At 38.2% G+C, this 22,941-nt stretch overlaps 2 protein-coding genes across 3 annotated transcripts in view; both read left to right on the top strand.

Annotated features, from left to right (window-relative positions):
- The window catches only part of LOC145666558 (sphingomyelin phosphodiesterase 5-like), an 81,465-nt gene extending 60,103 nt beyond the window's left edge, over window positions 1–21,362 (top strand). For both annotated transcript variants that reach the window (XM_081733895.1, XM_081733893.1), the window contains exons 5-6: window positions 16,280–16,488; window positions 19,918–21,362. In XM_081733895.1, the coding sequence (XP_081590021.1) occupies window positions 16,280–16,488; window positions 19,918–20,127 (419 nt within the window). In that variant the 3' untranslated portion in view covers window positions 20,128–21,362. The remainder of the gene's footprint in view (window positions 1–16,279; window positions 16,489–19,917) is intronic.
- On the top strand, window positions 2,110–14,015 carry LOC145665762 (uncharacterized). The gene is made up of 2 exons (XM_081732891.1): window positions 2,110–3,011; window positions 11,552–14,015. Exon 2 carries the CDS (start codon window positions 11,566–11,568, stop codon window positions 12,652–12,654), a length of 1,089 nt encoding a protein of 362 aa, XP_081589017.1. The 5' UTR covers window positions 2,110–3,011; window positions 11,552–11,565; the 3' UTR covers window positions 12,655–14,015.
- Window positions 21,363–22,941: the final 1,579 nt, after the last annotated feature.

The following is a 22,941-nucleotide window of genomic DNA, read 5'->3' as shown; positions in this document are numbered from 1 at the left end:
TTTAATTGCACAGTGTTTTACTAAACCGCCTACACCACCACAGGGGCCTTTTCCATGGCCAGTAGCTGAAAATAGCCATTTTCTTGTAACGTTGTCACTCGTGTGTTGTGGCTAAAATAACTGAAATCTGTTTTTGAAAATGGAGGCTGCACTCTCAGATACAAATACCTGCGTAGAAAACGCGTGTCCATCACACAGTGCAGATATTTCACCCATGATCAACTAGACAGCACATACTGCATGTGCACTCTCATGAGTCGCCATTACTGACTACTGCAAAGCTATGTGTGGTACCATAAAAGTATCCAACACACGTGAATATTGAGATTTGTGTCAGTGGTAGAGCGTTCACCTCTGGTGCATGGGGTCCCTGGTTCGATCCCAGCTCGCGCCAAGTGAACTTTGTGATGTACAGTACAAACACCATGTGCGTGGGTTTCCTCGGGGTTCTCCCGTTTCCTCCTACTTCCTTCATTCTACCATTTCATTCATTTCTCATCAACGCCGTCTTCTTTAACCTAGCCGGCATAATCGTGGGAGTAAAATTCAAAAATTTCATTTCATTTTTGAGATTTGGGATGTTTGCCAATGATAACTTTGGATCTCTTCCTGCAACACAACCATCCAGCTCTTTGCAAAATCAAAGTGCAAGACCAAAATATCACTTGTTGATGTACTTGATCTTTTCCTAGCTGCAATGGCCTCTTTGAATGCGGCGAATGTGAGCGTGACAGACCCCTTTCATAATCTAATTGTTTGCCAGTCACATATTTTTGACACTAGATTTTATCGAACTGTTCTTGGTCAATATATTTACTTACATTGTTACTACGTTGATAAAACGCCATGGATTTGGAATTTAAATAAAAAGCAGTGTTGCCAATCCCACTTTGTTTACTACTTTATTATTATTTCACAACTTATGTAAGGTGCAATATAAAAATTCATCTCTCTCTTCGCAGAGAAATATTAGCAAGTATGTCTTCACAGGATTGAAGAACAATGTTGTGTGCATGCTTTGTGTAGTTTTTATGAAAATTCAAAGATGGGTTTTTGAGATATTAATTTTTGAAAGTAGTCTCATTTTGAAATTTTCACTTTAGAGTTGAAAACATAGTATAAAATAAACAACAAGAAAGGTTTCTTGCACTTTTTATTCTTTCTTAATAATACCTTCAAAATGCCAATTCCTCACTTTGTTGCAGAAGTAACTATCTGTGGTGATTTTTTAAGTGTCTGCAAACTGTTGCAAATCATCAGAGACCAAAACTATTTTGTTTCTGTATTATGGCCATGTCCATCTTTAATATATATTTTTTCATAAGAATTCAAAATGGTCGATGGACACCCATTGTATGATTTGAAATGAAACAGCCCATATATATCTATATCTACTTTTCTATCTATCTATCTATCTATCTATCCATCCATCCATTCTGGAAGTCTTTTTACCTAAGAAACGAGATGTTTTTATAAAATGATGCAATCTTTCTGCGAGTGACTTCATCTTTTGAGAAAGGTCACAATATAAGCGGCTGGTATACACTATAAGTGACTTAAGGTTTGCTATATCGTATTTGCTTATACTTCATAATTAAATTACTGATGATGAAAATAATTCGAGGAGTGTTGACAGGGCCCGAAAATTCCAATCGGTTTAAATTTTTCCCTTGACATTTAATTATTTTGCAATTTTTTGTATATTTTTTGTTCAAATAATTGCTGTAGTTATTAACCTCTTTTACTAATAAATTCTAAACAATAATATTTAAAACAACGTGTTGTAGGGAAAAGGATCAGTTACATTATGTATTTTCAGGGTGGTTACTCACCTGGAAAACCTGGAAAACCGGGAAAAGTCAGGGAAATTTTTAATTCTGGAAAAGTCAGGGAATTTTGATGAAAAACCGGGAATTTTTACTCGGGGGAAAATTTACGTTCTGCTGTATTCCTAGTCATTTAGCCGGTTTATTTATATACAAAATAGCTTCGGTCGCTGGGGGCTTCGCCCCCAGATCTCTCCTTCGTTCCAGGTTTCGTTTATCTAGCTCTGCATGTTTGGGCTGCGCATACTTTCTTCATATTTTGTCATTTAGTGCTGCCCATGAATTGAGCTGGAGCGAAATCGGGACCATTTTGTAATTAACACACTTGTTTTGTTCGATGGCTGCTCGATTTCCAGAATTCGCTCGGGGCTGCGCCCCTGGATCCCGTTTTGGTAGTCACGTGATTAATATAAAGGCTGAACGGTAGTTGAGTATTTCTGCCGGAAGAGTTCCGAATGTGTGTCGAATTCCACAAAATGTGTGGAATTTTGGTTAATGCGTGTATTTCTATGTGGAATCAAAAACTGTGTGGATTGAACATGCATTTGTACTCAGTGGCGGCAGTGCTTTTTGCGACACGATTAATTGGCTATGCTTTTTACAGATATTTGACCTTTTGACCACCAATTGGAAGTAATGGCATTCCCCTCCCCCTAGTTTTTACACCCAATTCCGCTACTGCATGTACTACTGTTCTTAAAAAAAAAAAAAAAAAAATCAGCTACAAACAAAATTTTCTAATTTCTTAAAAGCACATTTTATTAGTGCTCATTTACTTCAGTTCCGTTGTTTTGTTACACAATATTTCCTATATATGTCGACCTGTTCCCCGGTTGCATAACCACTGCACGCCACTGCTGGCACGACAAAACCTTTGAGACACGGGCCTACCTAAAGTTGTTAATGCCGGCTTTCTACACTGAAGTCCGTCCTCTTCATACTCTCTGGGCCAATACGAAAACTTTTGAGTGTCCACAGGAAATCGAACCCGGGACTACGTGCATCGTACGCACACGCGCTAACCATCATCCGGTTCAGTGTGTATATATATATATATATAATATACGTTAGCTACGCCGCATTGATGTGTGCTTGTGTGAAATTATGTGGTATTTAAACGTGCTACGCGTGTATTTTGGATCTTGTGATCCGGCAGCTGGATTTAAGAGGTTGAGGATTAAGGAGGTAAGTAAAGATAGATTATGCATATGCAGTTATTAAAAAATATATGAAGCCTTAAGAGTTATCTCAGAATACATACGAATCACGATTGTGCTGTTTTATGTTTGCGTGTGAGAGGGGAATCACACGTCGTGTGGCTTGTAACAACAGCGAAATTATAAATTTATCTATTTTTATTTATCTTTTATTTTTATTTATTTATTATTTATTTTTTTTGTTTGTGTTCAGCTTTGTGAGTACTTTGAATTGTTAGTAATGAAAACACGTAACTTTATAGAGCCATAGAGGTGTGCCTACTGAATTTTTGTGATACACTGTTTGCAGTAAGGATGTAGATAGGCCTAACTATTCTTTCATGTAGACCTGTGTGACCATTAAAGACGGTATCTTTTAGTTACGTGCAAGGGGGTTGGGTATTAATAAAATACATAATTCCTCACGATATTTATGACCATGGGCGTCCACAGAGGGGGGTCGAAGGGTCAATCGACCACACTGGAAAATTGCATAGGTTAATAATAATTTCTATAATAGGAAGTTATGCTTTCAAATTAAAAGTCTATACTTATTAAGGATGCTTGTATTCTTCACCCTCCCTGCGGAATTTTCTGTGGACGCCTTTGTTCGTGACTGATGTATAGTACTGTTCAATTACAACATAGTGAAATATATGCTGAGCTAGTGATGACGGGTTCGTAGCAGAGATGGAGTGGATCAAGTGGGTCAAGTTTTCTGAGTGGGTCAACAGCATGTGACCCACTGTGACCCACCACATACCGTGACCCACTGCGACCCATGACCCACTGTGACCCACTGCGACCCACCGACTCAGTATGATCTACCGACCCTCTCCTCACTGCATTGTAGACTGCACTGCAGTATCTTCTGAAGACTGGTAAATTTGTTTCGGCTTTACTTTCAAGACCTTCATTTCCCTTCCTTTTCCACTTGTTTCTGTCTACTTACCTGAGGTGGGTATATCTAACCAAGTGAAAAAATAACTTCAGGCACTTTTGGATATTGATATTTTTAATAGTAATAATAGCAATAGGACTTACACTACAACTTGGCTTTCGAGACCTGTGAGTTTTTAGAGCTAGCTACTGGAAAAAATACACGTTTGAATCACTGTAATGTATAAATAAATTATAATATAAAAAATTTAATGTAACTATGTGTGCCTGATCATCACGGTCAAATTGCAAAGTCAAATCAAATTACTTTTGGTAAATAGTTAGGCCTTAATCCAAATTAGGATGTTATATTGCTTTCGTTATAATGCATAATATCCTAAGGAGGTAGTGAGGATCCGAAATAAACAGAATGTGTCCTAGCATTTTTTAAATTCTCCTTTATATGGGGGAGGGGGAACTTTCTATATATGGAGAATTTGTAGGGAGTTGGTTTGTAAAAAGGATCGAAAACGATCGATGTTATTTAAGAAAAAAAAATCAGAAACAAAAAATACAGTGCTTGCCTTCATATATCCATTGCTTTCTGCTATAACAATTGCTGAATCTTATGTTTATTATATGGAGCGCTTACAGCACAGGACAACCAACCCATAAAGTTGTGAGAAAAACAGGCATAAAATTTGTACTGTAAGCTTAATTACACGGAAATTTGAAGTTTGGATTGTACGCATAATTGTATGAAAAATTTTACAGTTTTTTTTTCCTTTTACGTTGGTCTACTTACTTTGATTTGGAATTTCGAAATTTCATCCTTTTTTCCACTGAAAAGTATTGGTAATTCAACAAGGAAATAATTATACTATGATAATTTAATTGAAATTCCTCGTAATTTGGCACATGGCAAACAGCAGTGTGGTAATTGAAGTTGAAGGAGGGAAATTCCCATTTACCTCTGAACACTTACAGGGACCTCGTTCCCTTTCGCTTTCTTGACGGGGGAGGAAACTTGGTAATGGTATCAAAGCTTCATGTGTAATTACAAAAATTAAATTTATAAACAAATAGGAAATAATCAGTTTATCAGGCTTTAATTGATAATTTATTTAGAAGATTCCCTATCAAAGGCGTGGTAGATGAAGTTTCTGTTCTACATGGGTCGACATTGCCAACTGACATGGTCGATATGGGAAAGATGTTGTATGGTGATAGAGAGATGATACTTCTTGCTGAGTATTTCAAACCTGATCAAGAAAAATCATTATCAGACTTAAGTCTAACAAGTAGATTGTCGATGAGGAGTTGCAGAAATCGGGTAGAAGTATTATAAATTTCCACGACAGAGTGCGAACGGAGATTTCCCCTTATGAATTTACAGATGACTGATATTAGAAATAGACTAAGTGCTCAAACATTGTCTAACTTGTTGCTCATCAATGTTAATGGCCCACTGCTAGACATGCTCAAAGTAGACGAGCTAGTTATTTCTTGGCTGAAGGATGGACATCATTCCGCTGCGGATGATTTACCGCGAAAAAGTTACCAAGAGGAAATAAATCCGATTTCAGATTTGTTTTAAGGTGGAAAATTACGAGTTACGGAAAATGTATACTTGTATTACTAATGGTTTATTTGTGTTATTCAACTTTGTACCTAATTTTTAGTAGGTCTCTTCTTTGCGTTATGTAAACTACTTTGAATAAATATTCATAATAATTGCAATTATGCATATTTGTAACTTAAATTTAACGTGGTGTTTTAGTGATTACACAAATTACAATTATGAGCATACTTTATGGAAATGCTCTTACATAGGGTACCCGAGCATCTTTATACCCTATGAACAACTGATTTTTCAATTCTTTTGTGAGAAAAATACTGTAAACTGAGAAATCATAACCTTTTCCATATTGTACAGGGGTATTTTCCTGCGAATAGAAGTTTCTTGTGGAATGCGTTCAGAAATTAACACTTGCAAGAATACTCTCTTAGTACAAGTATATTTTAGGCACACACTAATTTCCCCCCACCTCGAACTGTTTCAATTTCCTCACTGACAAACACTTTACCATTTTATATCGTAAAGGTCAGATCCACCGTTATTGTAACAGAGTGGCGCTTGAGTGATTGACTAGAAATTCAAACTCCGATTAGTGACAATTTCACAGTCTTGTTTTATTACAAGTGTAAACTCTTTAGTCAGTTCAGAAGAGGCCGTGGATCGTGTTCAGAGTTGATGACGATGGATTTTGGTTAGTCAGAGTAGGTCAAAGTGGATGAGGGTGGTTCATGGTGGGTGGTGGGTCACGGTGGGTCAGAGTAGGTCACGGTGGGTGGTGGGTCAGAGTAGGTCACGGTGGGTGGTGGGTCAGAGTGGGTCACCGTGGGTGTATGTCATGGTGGGTCAGAGTGGTCATGGTAGGTGGTGGGTCAGAGTGGGTCACGGTGGGTGGTAGGTCATGGTGGGTCACAGTGGGTCGTGGGTCAAGTTTTCATTGACCCACGCCAACTCTGGTTCGTAGCATGAAAATTTCATATTTCCATGAAAAATAGTCAAGGGTCCACAGAATACGTATGCAAAATTTCAATATGATACCTTGAAAACTAAGGTCGCAAAAAATTCGTGATAATTTCCTAAAGAAAAAAATGCGATTTTTCGCTTCCGCGCCCCCTCCGCCCGTTTTACGCCGCCAAGTTGACGGTCTGCGAAAAACCAGTGTGAGCAGTGTTGAATTTAGAAACTTTACTCCGGGGGGGGGGATAATGCTGGATGGATATGTTGGAGAAAATCATACCAGTATTAATATCTTGTGAATTTTCTCATGTGTCCGGGGGAAGGGATTTTTTTATCTTCGGGGGAAATGTCCCCTGGGGCACCCTGAATTCAACACTGCATGTGGGATGATCTTTGCTCATTCTGTGAATGAACAATAAGAAAAACCAGCTTATCGCTCGTGTGTGAGCTGTATAAGAGTTTTAAAACAACACTATGAAATAAAAGTATACTAACAATTTGTAAGGGCTTGTACGTCAGTATAATAGGCCTAATTTCAAATATAAAATATCTTTATTTTAAACGATTTCGGTCTAAATTCAGTATATCTACACATAACTACTCATTTCTAATTCAATATGGTTATATTTTAATTCATTTTACATTATAAAATAATATTTAACTGAAAGTTTCAATTTACTGTTTTCAACAATGGAATTATTGCTTGCCAACAATATATGTTATTAGATCAAAGAAATGCCGAAATTAATAACCAATCAGAAACGAGTTCTTTGCTGTACTTTTGTGACATTCATTTGTGACATCAAAGAACGATAGCATAACCTTGTAGTGCAATATGACAGAGGTTGCTAATAAGCACAGCTGGTGAAGGTATTGCATATTTGTTGTTAAATCAGGAGAAATATTTGATTGCAAATTAACGAATAATAAGCAGACAATGAGTAGAACAGTTTCTTGATTTGAATTTTGCAATTTTAAACCGATTTTATGTAAATTCTGTAATGGTGTTTTTCCAAGAAAATAACTAAGAATTATTGACTACTTATTTTTTTAAACATATATTTGTTTAACACTGCAGTGCTCGCGCGGATTACTATTGTAGTCCAGTAGGTTTCAGTTTTCTGGTATCTCAGGGTTGGCAACACTTGTGACCTTGAGCGGTCGTCTACCTTCCTCCCCCATTTCTAGAACACCATTAGTCTAGTGATAGCACCCAAAGTCAACGCACTGGTGTTATATGGATTGTTATTTTGGCATGGACTACTATTGTAATCCGTGCGAGTACTGACGTGATAGTTTGTTTTCTGGTTAAGGTTTTAACTGTTCTCGTTTTGAATGTATTATTTCACATTATTCGCTCAAATAAACGCGATATATATGTTAGTTTAAAAGGTCAGAAGAAGAATAGATACAACAGTGGGTAACAGAAACTGAAAGTGACGACGAAAGTGTTTTGAGTATAGAACACTAAGATGAAATAGAGGACGATGTTGTCAAGTAGTGATTCTGAAGAAAGTGGTAGTGACGATTTGGAAGAAATAGAAGATGAAGAAAGGAACGGTGTTATCCAGGAAGACAGGTTTCACGGAGAATTTTACATTGGAAAGGGCAGAATTACCACATGATATATTGATCCAGTGCACCCAAGAAATACGCGAACACAGAGTTATAACATCATTCCTACACTGCATAGTTATTACTCCATAGAACAACACTAAATTTGGAGTTGGCATATTTGACAAATTGTGTCGCCAGTATGATAAAGCCAGGAATTCGCAAAGATGGCCACTCACTCTCTTCTTCCACGAGTTAAACGTTGCTGGAGTAAACCCTTTCATTGTTTTCACAGCAAATAACAATGATGCTATGATCAACCGTAGAGACTTCCTGCAATCTGTGGCTATGGAACTTATCGAACCTCTTTATGGAAGATGAAGAAACAAGAGTACCCCCCCCCCCCAAAAAAAAAAAAAAAAAACAAGATGTTTCAGGTGCAGTAAGTGCATCTGCTCTGACCACAAGCACACTCTTTGCACTGACCCTTATGACTGAAACACCCAAAATTTTGCCTACTTTTGACCTTGTTTCCAAGTGTAAAAGTTAAACTTGCAAACAATTTAACAAAATCTTTTTATTTTTATAACAGGTTTTAACACTCTAAATGCAAATTGCCTCTTAATTTTCAATTTTTAATCAAATAGCAAGAAAATATACGAACATTTACAAAAATATAGTAAATTGCATACGCATTCTAAAGTTTTGGCTTCTAATTCTTTTTGTGCATTAAAAAACGACAAGTTTGCACTGAAATGTGTTCTTTATTGCTTGTGAAAACCCACAAAAATAATGTAAAAAATAGCAATTGAATAACCACTAAGATATATATATTTATAAAATGGACTACAATCGTAATCCGCGCGAGCACTCATGTTTCAACAATTTCATGCGACTACTGTAGTGTTAAAAAAGAAATGAAAATTTCAGTCAAGGTAGTTGAGGATTGTCGCAGGGTGCGGGCTCCACCTCCGTTGGTCATTTCCTAGCTATGAGCCTGAATCAAAATACCATGTTTTCGAGTAATTCTTTTTCTTAACACATGGACTTCTTTGCCGTATAACTCACATGATTTGTGTTTAATAATGGTTTACGAGTTTGCAGGGCGGGCGACAGGGGAAGGGGAATAGGGGACAAATGCCCGGGGGCCTGGAATCACAAAAGAATAATTAAAAACAATAATTTTACTGGGATTTAGGGGTTCGTGTCTCTGAGTTGCCCAAGGTTCCTGTCGTGGTGTGTGAATTTATTGTGTATACCTTATGTATGATTAACGTGTCAGTTTTCGTTAATGCGCGTAACCACCCGTAGGAGTGATAAAATATACACTGGTAATTTTTATGAATTTTTCCAATGTCAATGATTTGTAAATATTATGTAAAACGACATTTCTGCGATGGGTTGGATTTATTTTCTGTAATTTTGAGCTGTTTATCGACCTTTTCGCGCATTGTTCATATTCGAGTTTCCGTTACATTCGATATTTTCCGATCCTAAATTCTAGTACAGATTTGTTTTGGTCTGAGGAAATAAGCATGCATATTGATTGTAACATTGCGTAAATGTTGATTCGTCCTATATAAATTATTCGCTTCTAAATATGTAAAGATAATAACGGATGGCTGATTCATGGGCGGCGATTAGAGCGGGCAAAGGGGAGCAGTTGCCCTCCACTTTTGTGAAATGACCCATTAATGTATATAGTTTCCTTTGAAAATATAAGTTTTTGTAAATGGTGGCATAAAATATTTGCCACTCCGTGAGTACGTATTTGTTGTCTTCCCGTGCAGTTAAGAAAGCTACAAGAATTGCGTTTTAATTACCACGAAAAATGGCTCAAAAATTAACCTATTAGCACGCCACAATTCGAGTGTACTTTCATTTCTTCTTACAAGGGCTCGATATGTTAGTCAGCCGCTTTGGAACTAATTGAGATAAAATTTCGCAAAAAAAAAAAAAAAAAAAAAAAAAAAAAATCCTTCCCAAGCAGTGTTTCTTTCAGAAACAATGTTCCGGGGGCACACTTAGTATTCCGGAGGGGCACTGCAGGTACTATTCTGTTTATTATTATATGATAGACTGTTATTTTGGTCTCCTTCGGGGGGAACTCTCAGAGCTTCAGGGGGCAGTGCTCCCCAAAAAACATGTCTGGAAGAAACACTGTTCACAAGTTATTCTTTAATTGCACAAAAATTGACAGTTCCTAAAATGTCTTTTCTTCTTTCTACTAGTAAAGGATATTTTGATTTGATTTTTTTGAGTTTAACATTCCATTCAGCAGTGGGGCTATATGAGACATGGACCTACTGATTAACGTGGAATACGAACCACATGAGCTCCCGCCAGGAATCGAACCCGGGTCTCCCACGTCAAAGACGCGGCATTGTTTTGCAGTGTAATATACGAGTTTAGGACAGTAGCATATATTGTGGGCTATCAAAGCTATCACTGAAGCCCATATCTAAAGTGAACTAGACAGTTGCTAGTGCTAATTCTTCGAAATGTGTAATAAAACAACTACAGAAAAGACTACACTGTTAGTGAAGTTAACATTTAATCAACTACCTTATTGTCTGAATCTGCTAGGTCTAGTGATAGCCCAAGTCACAATCCCAGCATACGCCACTGGTTTAGGGGTACAATTTTGTATATACAATTAAATTTAGTGAATTCAACATAATTCTAGGTTTTAGAATTATTTTACATAACTGAAGTGGGGAGTGATTCTAAGTATTGTTGAGTTTTGATGTATTCCAAGAAAGCGAAAATTGTACCTAATGGCAACGAACATGTTTCGGGAAGCTGCAAAAGTATTTGTTTAAATGTCGCAGCATAAGCTTGTAGTATTTACTGTCTTTCTAACAGTAATAACATATAATAGTGTGCGTGGAATTAAAAATATAAGTTGTTAATTAATTCCCAGTTTCAAAATAACTTTGGCAAAACAAGCCTCATCTATATATTTAATGCGCGTGTCTGTCTGCCTATCTGTACCCAAAATATTCACAGACTAAAAGCTAAAGGGGCTACGGGTACCAAATCTTGACGCATTTGCAATTTGCATTATCACGATTCCGGCGAACTTCCATGTATTTAGTTTTATCTGCGTTTACTTCTAACCCCATTTCCCTGCACGCGTTTAATAAAATCTCTGCATTTCGTTCTATTGTTCCTTTATCTTCCCCAATCAGATTTACATCATAGGCATATGCCATAACCTGGTGAACACCTTTTAGCTCTAGGCCCTGGTTGCTATCCCTTAATTTCCTTATAGCACACTCCAGGACAAAGTTGAATAATAATGGCGACAAAGCGTCTCCTTGCTTCAGGCCATTCTCAACGTGAAAGCTTGCGGACAAGTATTTTCCTACGCGGACTTTGCTTTGGGATTCGCTTAAAGACATTTTATTAATCTAACTAACTTTTTCGGTATACCAAATTCAGTAACAACGTTGAGCAATGAGAAACAATAGACTTATTTTATTGATGTTGTTATATATATTAATTTCTGATGTGAATGAATTGTACACTCATATTCATATTATTATTATTTTTCATTTCAGTTTGCGTCTCAATCATGTCTAAAAAAGCTACTTTTTCGAACGACTGGCTGTCCAACCCAAATTTCTCATTGTGTCTTTCTGCTGTGAAGGACAACAGGAATGCTGCATTCTGTAAGATTTGCAGAAATACTTTTAGCCTCAGCAACATGGGGAAACGGGCTATTATTAGCCACATGGAAGGCAAAAAACACACTGCAGCTGTGAAGAACTCTCTAGTAACTCGGCCGATAACAACTTTTTGTCAGCAAACGAATGCAGTGGAATGTAGTGGTCAGAATCCAGGTCCTTCTTGTCCCGCTGAAGAACTGGTTGTAAGTAAAGAGTTGCTGGTGGCTTCCGAAGAATCTATTAAAAATAAACATGTTAATGTTATGAAGTCGTTTCTAGTGTCTGAGTCTGTAACTAAAGCTGAAGTTCTGTGGTGTTTGCAGGCAGTAATGGAACACTTGTCATTCCGATCTGCTTCCCGACTGGCAACAAATTTCAAGCTCATGTTCCCTGATAGCGAAATTTGTAGTAAGATGCAATTACAACGTACCAAGTTAGCTTATACTATCGTTCATGGTCTTGGACGACTTTTTAAAGGTGATCTTCTCAAAGAAATAGAAGCTTGCAAGCATTATGTTATTGGGTTTGATGAAAGCCTTAACAAAGTCTCGCAAAAGCAGCAAATGGAACTTACGATTCGGTTTTGGGACAATGAAAGAAACCAAGTGTCAGCAAGATATTTAAATTCAGTGTTCCTCGGACATTCAACGTCAGCAGACATTCAAGTTAGTTTCAAGAATGGTATCTTAGATTTGGACCTCAAGAAAATTGTTCAGGTTTCGATGGATGTCCCACATGTTAACTTCAAATTTTTAAGTGATCTGCAGAAAGATCTTGCAAGTTCACCTTCAGGTCCAATTCTTCTTGATATTGGAAGTAGTGGGCTGCATACTATGAATTGTGCTTTTAAAGCTGCCATGCAAGCAACAGGTTCGAAATTAGAAGAATTCCTAAGGGTGTCTTATAATTTATTCAAAGACGTTCCAGCTCGTCGTGCAGATTACATAAGATGCACAGGGTCTTCTGTGTTTCCGAAAAAAATTTTGCAGCATTAGATGGACAGAAAATTCAGACGTTGCTTCCAGGACGATGGAAATATTACCGAACGTAAAGAAATACGTACAGTGGGCTGTTGAGAAGAAAGTACCACAGTGCAAAAGCTTTGATACTGTAAGACATTTCACAAATGATAACCTGCTTGGTGCAAACTTGGCTTTTTCACAACATTAGCAAAAACTGTTGAACCTTTCTTGCGTGAATTTCAGGGAGAAGCTCCATTAGCTCCTTTCCTTTACAACTCGCTCCAGGCCATAGTATTGTCTGTTGCAGGTCGTTTTGTGAAAGATAGTGTTTTGGAAGGCCGGCCATTGGTTAAGATTGATTTCAATAATAGCGAAAACTTAAAGCCAGCCAAGTTTGTAAACATTGGGTACACATCAAAGGATGCTATACGAAAAGCCAATACCGTATCGGATAGACAGACTCTTGAATTTCGACAAGACTATCGCGCAGGATGTCAGAAATTCATACTGAAAATAATGGACAGGTCACCTCTAAAATTCAACCTGACAAGAGCAATTTCTTTCCTGGATCCAAATGTGTTTGTTATGGATGACACTGTAGCTGCAAAGAGATTGTCCAATTCCCTAGAAATTGTAGTATCCAAGAATTGGATTTCAGGAACATTAGCTGATGAAATCCAAGATGAATTCAAAGTTTTTGCTAAAAATCCTCTTGTATTGGAAGCAATGAGGACTTATGACAGGAAAAGTAAGAGATTAGATGACCATTGAATGGAGATGCTGCATTTAGGCGCATGCTCAATACATATGACTGATTTTGTGAAATTTCTCCTCATTTTATCTCATGGAAATGCTAGTGTGGAGAGGGGATTTTCAATCAACAAAGAATGTTTAATTGAAAATCAAAGCGAGTTGAGTCTAATTGCACGCAGGCAGGTACATGATAAAATTTCAGCTGTGGGTGATATTGATAAGTTTCCAATTACAAAGAGGGTTGTCCATGCTGCCCGCAATGCTCATGGAGTACAGGGTTTGTATGATAAGTAATGAGACCAGGTCTGGAAACATTGTTTTATTGATCTGATCTGTACAGGGACTTAAAAGCTTTCGAAGTACTCTCCTCTTGCGTCGATGCACTTCTGCAATCGATGTTTCCACGCTGCAAACGCCCCCTGGAAGTCAGCAGCCGGCATGTCCTTTAGAAATGTGGTCACGGCTGCTTGGATGGCTGTGACGTCTGCAAAACGGGTTCCTTTCAAGCGTGGCTTCAGCTTCGGGAAGAGGAAGAAGTCGGCCGGGCTCACATCTGGGCTGTAGGGTGGTTGTGGAAGGACTTCCACCCCAATCCGGGTCAAAAAGGAGGTCACTAAGAAGGCGGTGTGGGCAGGGGCATTGTCGTGATGCAACTTCCACCGGCTAGCGATCGCCGGTCTTTTCCGCTTGACGCTCCTGTGCAGTCTCTCAAGGACTTGTTTGTAGAAGGCGGCGTTGACGGCTTGTCCTTGGGGTACAAACTCCTTGTGGACCACCCCCACATTGTCAAAAAAAACAATCAACATTGTTTTCACCTTTGACTTCGACATTCTGGCCTTCTTGGGGCGCGGGGACGCAGGAGTGTGCCACTCCGCGCTTTGACGTTTCGTTTCAGGGTCGTACTGGAACACCCACGACTCGTCACCTGTTATGACGTCATCTTCAAAGTTAGGGTCACTGTTCATGAGGTTCAACAGTTCCTGACAACAATCAACACGTCGTTGCTTTTGTTCGTCAGTCAACACTCGCGGCACCAGTTTCGCACAGATTTTTCTCATTCCCAATTGTTCCGTCACAATCTTGTGCACTGTTGTGTGGTTCATATCGAGTTCATCAGCAATCAATCTCAACGATAATCGACGGTCTGAGTTCAGGAGATCCCTCACTTTTGCCACAGTTTCGTCCGTAGTCACTGTTGTCGGGCGTCCAGCCCTCTCCAGATCCTCAACGCTTTCCCGGCCGTTCCGGAACGCACTGTGCCAACGAAACACCTGGGCTTTGGATAGGGCTTCCTCTTTGTAGGCCTCCGTGATGAGAGAAAGCGTCTGAGTAGCCGTTTTCCCCAGGCGAACGCAAAATTTGATCGCATAACGCTGTTCGATGGAACCCTCCATGTTTGTTGATTTTCCGCCGTGACAAGAATGTTCACAAGGGCTTTGTCCAAGGCTTGTCCGCGCTCCACTAAGGCTCGGAGCCAACTGACGCGCGGTGCGTTGCTTTGCTCGGACCCCCCCCTACATCCTCCATCACCGACAAACCCGCTCCAGCGACACGCGCGCCGCGGCGCGGCGAGTCTCATTACTTATCATACAGACCTTGTATATGTTGAGTCTCTGAGGAATCAAGAAGAGGAAGAGAAGAACCAGAAGAAGAGAAATGCCATTAAGGATAAAGTTATTGAACTCGAGGCGAAGAAAATGAAGTTGTTGAATGATGTCAAGGAGAAACTATCTGCAATTGATGATGAGATTATTGGTTTGAGGTCTTAAAACATTTAAGTGGATGTGGTCTTAACTTCAGTTTGATTTTAGTGAACTGCAAGTCTGTGATTTGAGGTTTTAAAACATTTCAGTAAAGAAGTGTTCGTTCCAGAAATTTGTGTTTTAGTAGTGGACTGTAAGTGTGTGTACTTTTGTGACTAGTATTAAGCTTAAGGTTGGAAGGCGATAGGGATAGACATTCCTCTTCTCGTTCTGTGCAGCAGTTGGTTACAGTGGAGTGGAAACACAGACGTGAATTGAAAATTAGGCAAGTAAGTAATTAAAATTAGACTATTTATCTTCGCTAGTGTTTTTTGTGATTCTTTTTTTAATAATGATCCTCTAGTCCACATTGCATTTCACTTGTAGCTTCTGTTTAAGCTTTGAAAAACAATGATATACCAATTTTAGATATCTCTAGAAATTTTCTGGAAAACCGGGAAAATTTCTGGAAAAGTAAGGAAAAAGTCAGGGAATTTTGAAATTCCAAATGAGTGGCCACCCTGATTTTGTATGTTATATTTAAAATAGTGGTAAACCTCAGTCTCTTATAAATTCACAAAGCTGCACATTAAAATGGTCATGGAGGCACTAACAATATATTGTCGACGACTGGGATGCATTATTCGTCAGATACCTGTAGCTTCTGCTGCAAGTTTTTATTCCGACACACACATCGTAGCTCACAACTTGTTGGTGGTACACAAGCAAAATACAGATTTCTTTATATTCTGGGGATATTTCAGCTATGTGGAAGTGAGAACTTTAGTACAATTTTTCAAGATACTATATATTTAAAGAGTGTAAGAATTCTTAGCAAAAAAAGTAGTAAAACGTTGGCAATTGCCACATGGTCGAGCGGGATTTCGTTTAGAACCTTTGGAATTCTTACCAAACCAAACTCTTATAGAATCTCACGATGGTATCTTTTAAACTTTAGTAATTTAAACTAGCTATTAAAAAAGTGTATAGGTTCTTCATTTCTTTCGTTATTTAAACTTTATATAAGTTTTTTCCCTCCAAAATTCCACTTTTCTTAAAGCTGTGTTACTTCTACGGTAGTTCTAAAGTGTGTTATTTTTAGTTCTGTTACAAACTACATATTTTTCAAACCGTTGTGCATTGAATTGTTCTATCTGTTACAGGGGATTTCGATATTCAGCTTCATCCAATATTCCGTGAATATAAAGATATTTGTGCTGTGAAGCCAGGAGAAGATCATGAGTGGGCAATCGGTACAGAGCTCAGACAAATGATGCTGTTCAATAAAAGTTTAAACTCTGCAAAAGCATTTCGTGAAGTGCTGATAGATGATTCTCTCAGAAGGATGTTTGTACTGGATGCTGACGTATTGGTATGGTGTTCGCTATAAATGAAACAATAACGATATAATTTTAATTGAATGCTAAGTTTCTTATCTCTATTTAGGTTTTTTTTTTTATTTCTATTTAGACGTATTTTGTTTGTTTGGTTTTGTCTGTGGGTTTTTCAGGGCTCCTATTCCGATATTCAGGCCGCTGTGTCAGGTTAAATGTCGAATATGTACTTAGTATATTCAGTATGTACTTATTTTGGGTATATATATATATATATATATATATATATATATATAATATAGTCAGACATATAAATGTACAGGATGGTACGATAATACACCGACAAACTGAAGGATATGATAATAGATATAAAATTAAGGGGGAAAAAGTGCCTAATGAATATAGATCGAAAGTGGCACTCTTTTACCATAAGAGACATTTAAAAATCGACGAAGGCGCTCCATCTCCATCTAAAATTATCGTATCCGAGAAGATAAAATTGATTACCACTTCCATTACTTCTGGTGTTAGGTTGAGTTACCATGGGCTTGGTCTTCGTGATATTCTATCTTAAGCCAGCTTTTGCAGTCCTTTCTTTCACCTTCAATAAGAGGGTTCTCAGATCATGTTCACTTTCTGCGAATAGAGTAGTGTCATCTGCATATCTATGTTTGTTAATGTTTCTTTCCTGAACTTTAATATCTATTTGTTTCACTCAACCTAATTCCCTCAAAGTATATTTTGTATAAGATGACAGTGTGCTTCCTTGTCAGATTCCTTTTTCAATCTTAAACTAGTTCTCACTGTAGCTTCTTGGGCAGAGTACAAGTTCTTGAGTAGACAAATCAAATGCTCTGGTATTTCTATTTCTTGAAGAGCTTCCTACAGTTCATCATGATCTACACAGTCAAATACTGTGATATTATCAATAAGACAAATGTGTATGCTTTTCCGGGGTTCTCTTGATGATTTTACTATTATCAAGCGCATACTGCAGATTTGGTCTCTGATTCCTCTTCCTCTACGAAAGCCACCTTGCTCTGTAAAGTAAAACATATAACTACCAGAAAGTTAGTCTCATACTTCTGCTATCTTTGACTTCAAATGCTAATTGTCATATTTCGATAAGAACGTTTGTGTACTCCTACAAGATCTTTGCGGGGAATGATTTCTACCTAGATTTGTCATTGCATCTTTATGCGTTATTGTTTCATAAATGTAACACTGGCCCATATTATTTACAATGCAATTATAAACTACTGATATAACTATTTGGATGGCCGTATCTTGGATTTCTGGAAATTATTTTCTTAGAAATTTTTCATTATTTTTCTGGACGAATGCTGTGTGTACCAATGTTTATAGTAAAAAACTAAAATTGTTCTTCTCATTCAGTTACTATTTTTTAATAATGAAGAACATCTATAGTATAGTTATGCTTTAAATTAACTATCTATGAAATTAAAATTTTCACATTTAGAAACTGCGATAGATTGCATTTACAAAGTCTGATCCATTTCCATTCGAATACATTGAAGTTGTTTTTTATCTAAGATATTCCATCCCGCCACCATCGATCATGCTTGATGTGATAATCACTGGTATGGATCATCATACAACATCGCAGTTTCCATTGCACCAAACTTCTTTGTAGCTGTACCAGGAGTATACTGTTCCACTCCTGCTTGGAGGCTTTCCAGAAACAGTTTGATGTGGTGAAAGGTGCTGTTTGAGAAGCCTAGAAGTACAATAATTCTTGGGACCACCATTTGGATTCTTCAGGGAAGGTGAGCACTCTACCACTGAACTCCCAGAGAATGCAAGTCTGACATTCGGAAGATCTACGAGCAGTACCCAGGCCCTATTTAAGTAAGTGCTGCTCTGTGCTCAAGCACAGGGCGGCAGAATTTAGGGGGCGGTAAAATTTTGAAATTATTTTTAAGATTCACAATAAAGTAATATTTAAAACTAGCAACCCATAGAGTCCCGTGCAAGCGCTAGTAGCTAGCTTATCTGAGTATTTTTAAAAAGTCATCCTTCCCCATCCCCATCCCAAGGGGCGAGGGTAAACTTGAACTTCATGAAAACTGATACCGTTAAACTCAGCGACCTCGAAAACTATGAATTTGAATTCAACACTAATATCTGTCGTTTTCGATTACTTTTAAAATCTCGCCCCCTCCCTGGAAATTGGAGTATGACCTTGAAGTTGAATTAAATTAGTACTGTCCCTATTCATCTCAGCGATCCCAAAAACTGGTCGTTTTCGGGAGAGGGCGGCAAATTAATTAGAGCACAGGGGTACAATATATAAATATGTATCTGGTGGTACCTAACAAACCAAAGATGACATTGCCTCACTACTTCTGATGAGGCGGATGTAGTTTTCGACTGTGGCAAATCATGAATCATCATGTAAAGAGACAAAACGCGAGGCGGGTCAAGAAGTTGATCCGAGCATGCAGAAGCTTTCCCGAAAGGGTTCTTGGGTGGGTACTGGCATTTGTCACCGAGGCAAACCGAAGATTCGCAGGATGGAAAACAGCAAAATCAACTCGCAGTACTATCAAGGGGAGATCCTCAGGCCGATCTACGAACATGAGCTATCAGAAATATACTGGAACTACATATACATGGTCCACATCCATGAAGACAAAGGTTCATCACACACCTCAAAATTGACACATTTTACCAGGATATGGAGAATGCTACTAGAATACAGGTCATACCTTTCAACAAGATACCTATAAAGTTTTCAGACGCAAGTCCGGTGGGCTCCTTAGATTTGGGCTACTTAAAAGAGTTTTGGGAAAGAGGCGTGTGATAACTGAAGTTAACTCTAGAAACCTGTGAAAGAGGAATGGAACAAGATCATGTTAGTTCTTCAACGGAGCCTTCTGCAAGGGAAGCTAAGGACATCAATTAGGTGAGATACATCGAACACTGCCATAGCTGGCGTCATGGATATTCGTGACTATGTTATAGTGCACTTGTTGTATACGATAAATTGCATTTCCATCAGAGCCTGCCATCTTGTAGTATATGATTATCTCGTTTTTTGAATTAATGAAAAGTTTTTTCTTTCTTCATGCATGTTGAAACATGAGTATGGAATGTCAATCGTTGACGATCGGCACTATTACTGGTTTCATCTTCCAGCCATTTTAATCATTATTTGACCTGTAGAAAATTTGCTGATGACTGAAATGTCTATTGATGATATTTAACAAGTTATTCGGTTTATAACAGTCAGCAAATTGACTTGATTCGCCTTAAGTTTTGCTAGGGAGACTGTTTTGAATATGTGTAGATATAGACGAAGAGTACGATTAGAAAAGTATTTCATTGTCTGGTGTTTATTAGCCATTTCAGTCGCATATATGGGAAATTAGTAATTGGATTCTATGTCCAATTTCGATCGAAATATTACTGGCATGATAACGTAACAAATTCGATTTTTCTTTTAGATGCACACATGGGATTTAGTAACCTCTTTGGCAAAACCTGACCGTGAGGGCCACGTTAAACCAAAGCCATATGGTGGAAGGAGGCGTGTGGATCGAATTCTGTATAGAGATTCAGCGGAAACAGAAATCATGGGTTATTGTGCAGTAACAGCTTTAACTAATTTGACTGATCATTTACCAGTATGCCTAACATTAAAGACTGTGAAATAATTTCTTCTGTGTAAACTGTTAGTAGTACGAGAGTCAGTTTCAGACGCTAGTGCAAGACAAAATGTTAAACTTGTTAAGTACTTGAGATTGCTGAGCAAAATATGATGAAAATAAGGAATGAATTTCGTATCTTTGAAATCTCAATAATGGTTTCAGTATTTATTTCTTTAATGTTTGTTTGATTCTTATAATAGAGAGAAAAAAATGGCAATAATTAATCAAATAGTAATATAATTTTATTATGTATAAGTAATGGATATATTCAAGACGCTGTACACTAATGGATACTTCTTTCAAGAAAATAATATTTTTGCTTTCATTGTTTATAAGGCGTTAAGTAAAGAATGAACTGATTCTATTCCTTTGATTAATCCATCAATGCAGCTTGTATTATACGCTGTATTTATTTGCAATCTAGAAGTGATAGTGAGAGGTCCCCGAAAATCAGTTTCTTGCAATTGATAGTTATGGCGGACGTTTAAATTAATCAGAAAATAAATATAATACTGTTGAACGTTCACGTCAAAATGTATAACTGGTTTGAAAATGTTCCTACTTCAGAGACCCTTTGAAATATGGAAAAATGTACAGAATTATGATAAAGGATTTGCGGAGAAAAATTGAAATGTAAATCTTTCCTTATTCTTTATAATGCTTATGAAGACTTTAATTCTAGTTATTTTATTTATTTACCTTTCAACTGTAAAGCTGCCTCAATTGTCCTTAATTAAATGTCAAAGTAAAAGTGAATAATTCCGTTCGTAGCAGATCATCAGAGAAAGTAAGAGGAGGATTGTATTAAGACTTTGAAGAAATTGAATACCGATTATCTTACAATTATCTACTTGATTTGAGAGACATGACTCAATTGTCTTCTTGATTTAAAATTTCGTCTTCTTCGTGTAAGAGGTATGAAGTAATATGCACAGGCGTGAACTCAAGATTTTGTCAAAGAAAAGCTATACACGTTCATCTGTCATTTTGTTCATTGTAAAATACGATCAAGTGGCGTAAGTATTGTTTTGTTTAGTGTAAATATGGAACTCTGGGATGGGAATCCTACTCCGAGTATGCGGATACAAGTTAAAGTAAAGAAGTGTTATGCATATGTAAATAATATAGGTTTTGACTTTGTATGAGATAGAATTATGAATGATATTTTGTGGAGAAGTCAAGTAATTTGAAAGATATTCTGACATTTAAGTTTAAAGGCAGGCTTTTATTTACGAAGACATACTAAAAAGTAATGCCTCCGTTTATTTATTTATTTATTTATTTATTTATTTATTTATTTATTGTTTTTGTGTACGAGGCCTGTCTAAAAAGTATCCGACCTTAATTTTTTCCACGCAAAGTAGTGATTCTCAGGCGGCGCCACCGTGCACGGTGGAAGGAGGAACCTTAATGCGCATGCTTGAATTTTTTCACCGCGTTCGCGTGTGCCAGTCGTGAGCTGGTGGTCGCGAAGTGAGGTGCTGTTGGTAGTGTTCGTCGGATTTAGTGTTTCTCGCAAGATGACTGAACGAATTGAGCAAAGATACTGCATCAAATTCTGTCAAAGGCTGGGTGATTCTCAAAGCCAAACAATTCGTAAGATTCAGCAGGTGTTTGGAGAAGATGCGATGGGTGTAACACAAATTAACAATGGTTCAACCGATTCAAAGATGGCCGCACATCAGTCGAGAGTAAGCAGCGTAGCGGCAGGCCCCAAACTGCTCGGAATGCAGCTGTTGTTGAGCGGGTGCGAAATTTGGTGATGGCAGATCGCCGTTTGACAGTGCGGGAGATTGCAGAAGATGTTGGAGTGAGTAAAGATTCTGCACATGAAATTTTGCGTGACGATTTGAACATGAGCTGCGTCTTGGCTGCTAAATTTGTACCCAAGTTGTTGTCTCAGGAACAAAAAGACACCCGTTTTGACGTTGCACAGGACCTTCTGGACACCACCAACACTGATCCTGGGTATCTGAATTCCGTGATAACTGGAGATGAGTCATGGGTGTACGGGTACGACCCAGAAACAAAACAACAATCGTCTCAATGGAAGCATCCCGATTCTCCAAGGCCGAAGAAAGCGCGGCAGGTGCGAAGCAAAATCAAGGTGTTGCTGACTGTTTTCTTCGATGCCCGTGGAATTGTGCATCACGAGTACGCACCGGAAGGACAAACAGTGACAAAGGAGTACTATCAAGATGTTCTCAGGCGACTCCGTGACGCAGTCCGGCGCAAAAGACCAGACATGTGGACAGCGAAGAACTGGCACGTCCATCATGACAACGCCCCAGCACATTCATCCCAATTGATCCACACGTTCTTAGCCAAACATGGAATTACAACCGTTCGCCAACCTCCCTACTCTCCAGACCTGGCTCCTTGTGACTTCTGGTTGTTTCCAAAATTGAAGACGCCTCTGAAGGGATCCCGTTTTGAGAGTAGAGAAGACATAATGCGGAACACGACGACGGAGCTGAACAACATTCCAAAAGAAGACTTCCAGCGGTGTTTCCAGCAGTGGAAGGATCGGTGGGCTAAGTGTGTGGAAGCACAAGGGGCCTACTTTGAAGGGGATTAGGGTCTCAAATCTGTCAGGTATTCGCAACTATTTTTCTGGCCAAAGGTCGGATACTTTTTAGACAGCCCTCGTAAACAGTTATCGGTAGCATACATCCGTCTAACAAAGGCTAATTTAATGAACGACTTTGCCACAATGATGTTTACAAGTACGAAGCCATGCTGAAAACTAATGGCTCTCATTTGTTTTCTAGGATTAAACGATTAAAATTGATTCTGAGCACCATCCCACTGTATTAATAC

Source organism: Thermobia domestica, chromosome 12, assembly GCF_964235325.1.
Source record: "Thermobia domestica chromosome 12, izTheDome1.hap1.1, whole genome shotgun sequence".
In the NCBI taxonomy this organism is placed as follows: domain Eukaryota; kingdom Metazoa; phylum Arthropoda; class Insecta; order Zygentoma; family Lepismatidae; genus Thermobia; species Thermobia domestica.
This window is presented reverse-complemented; position numbering and strand designations above follow the sequence as displayed.

Coding starts and splice junctions, on each gene's coding strand:
- LOC145665762 (XM_081732891.1), top strand. CDS start 11,566: ATGTCTAAAAAAGCTACTTTTTCGAACGACTGGCTGTCCAACCCAAAT.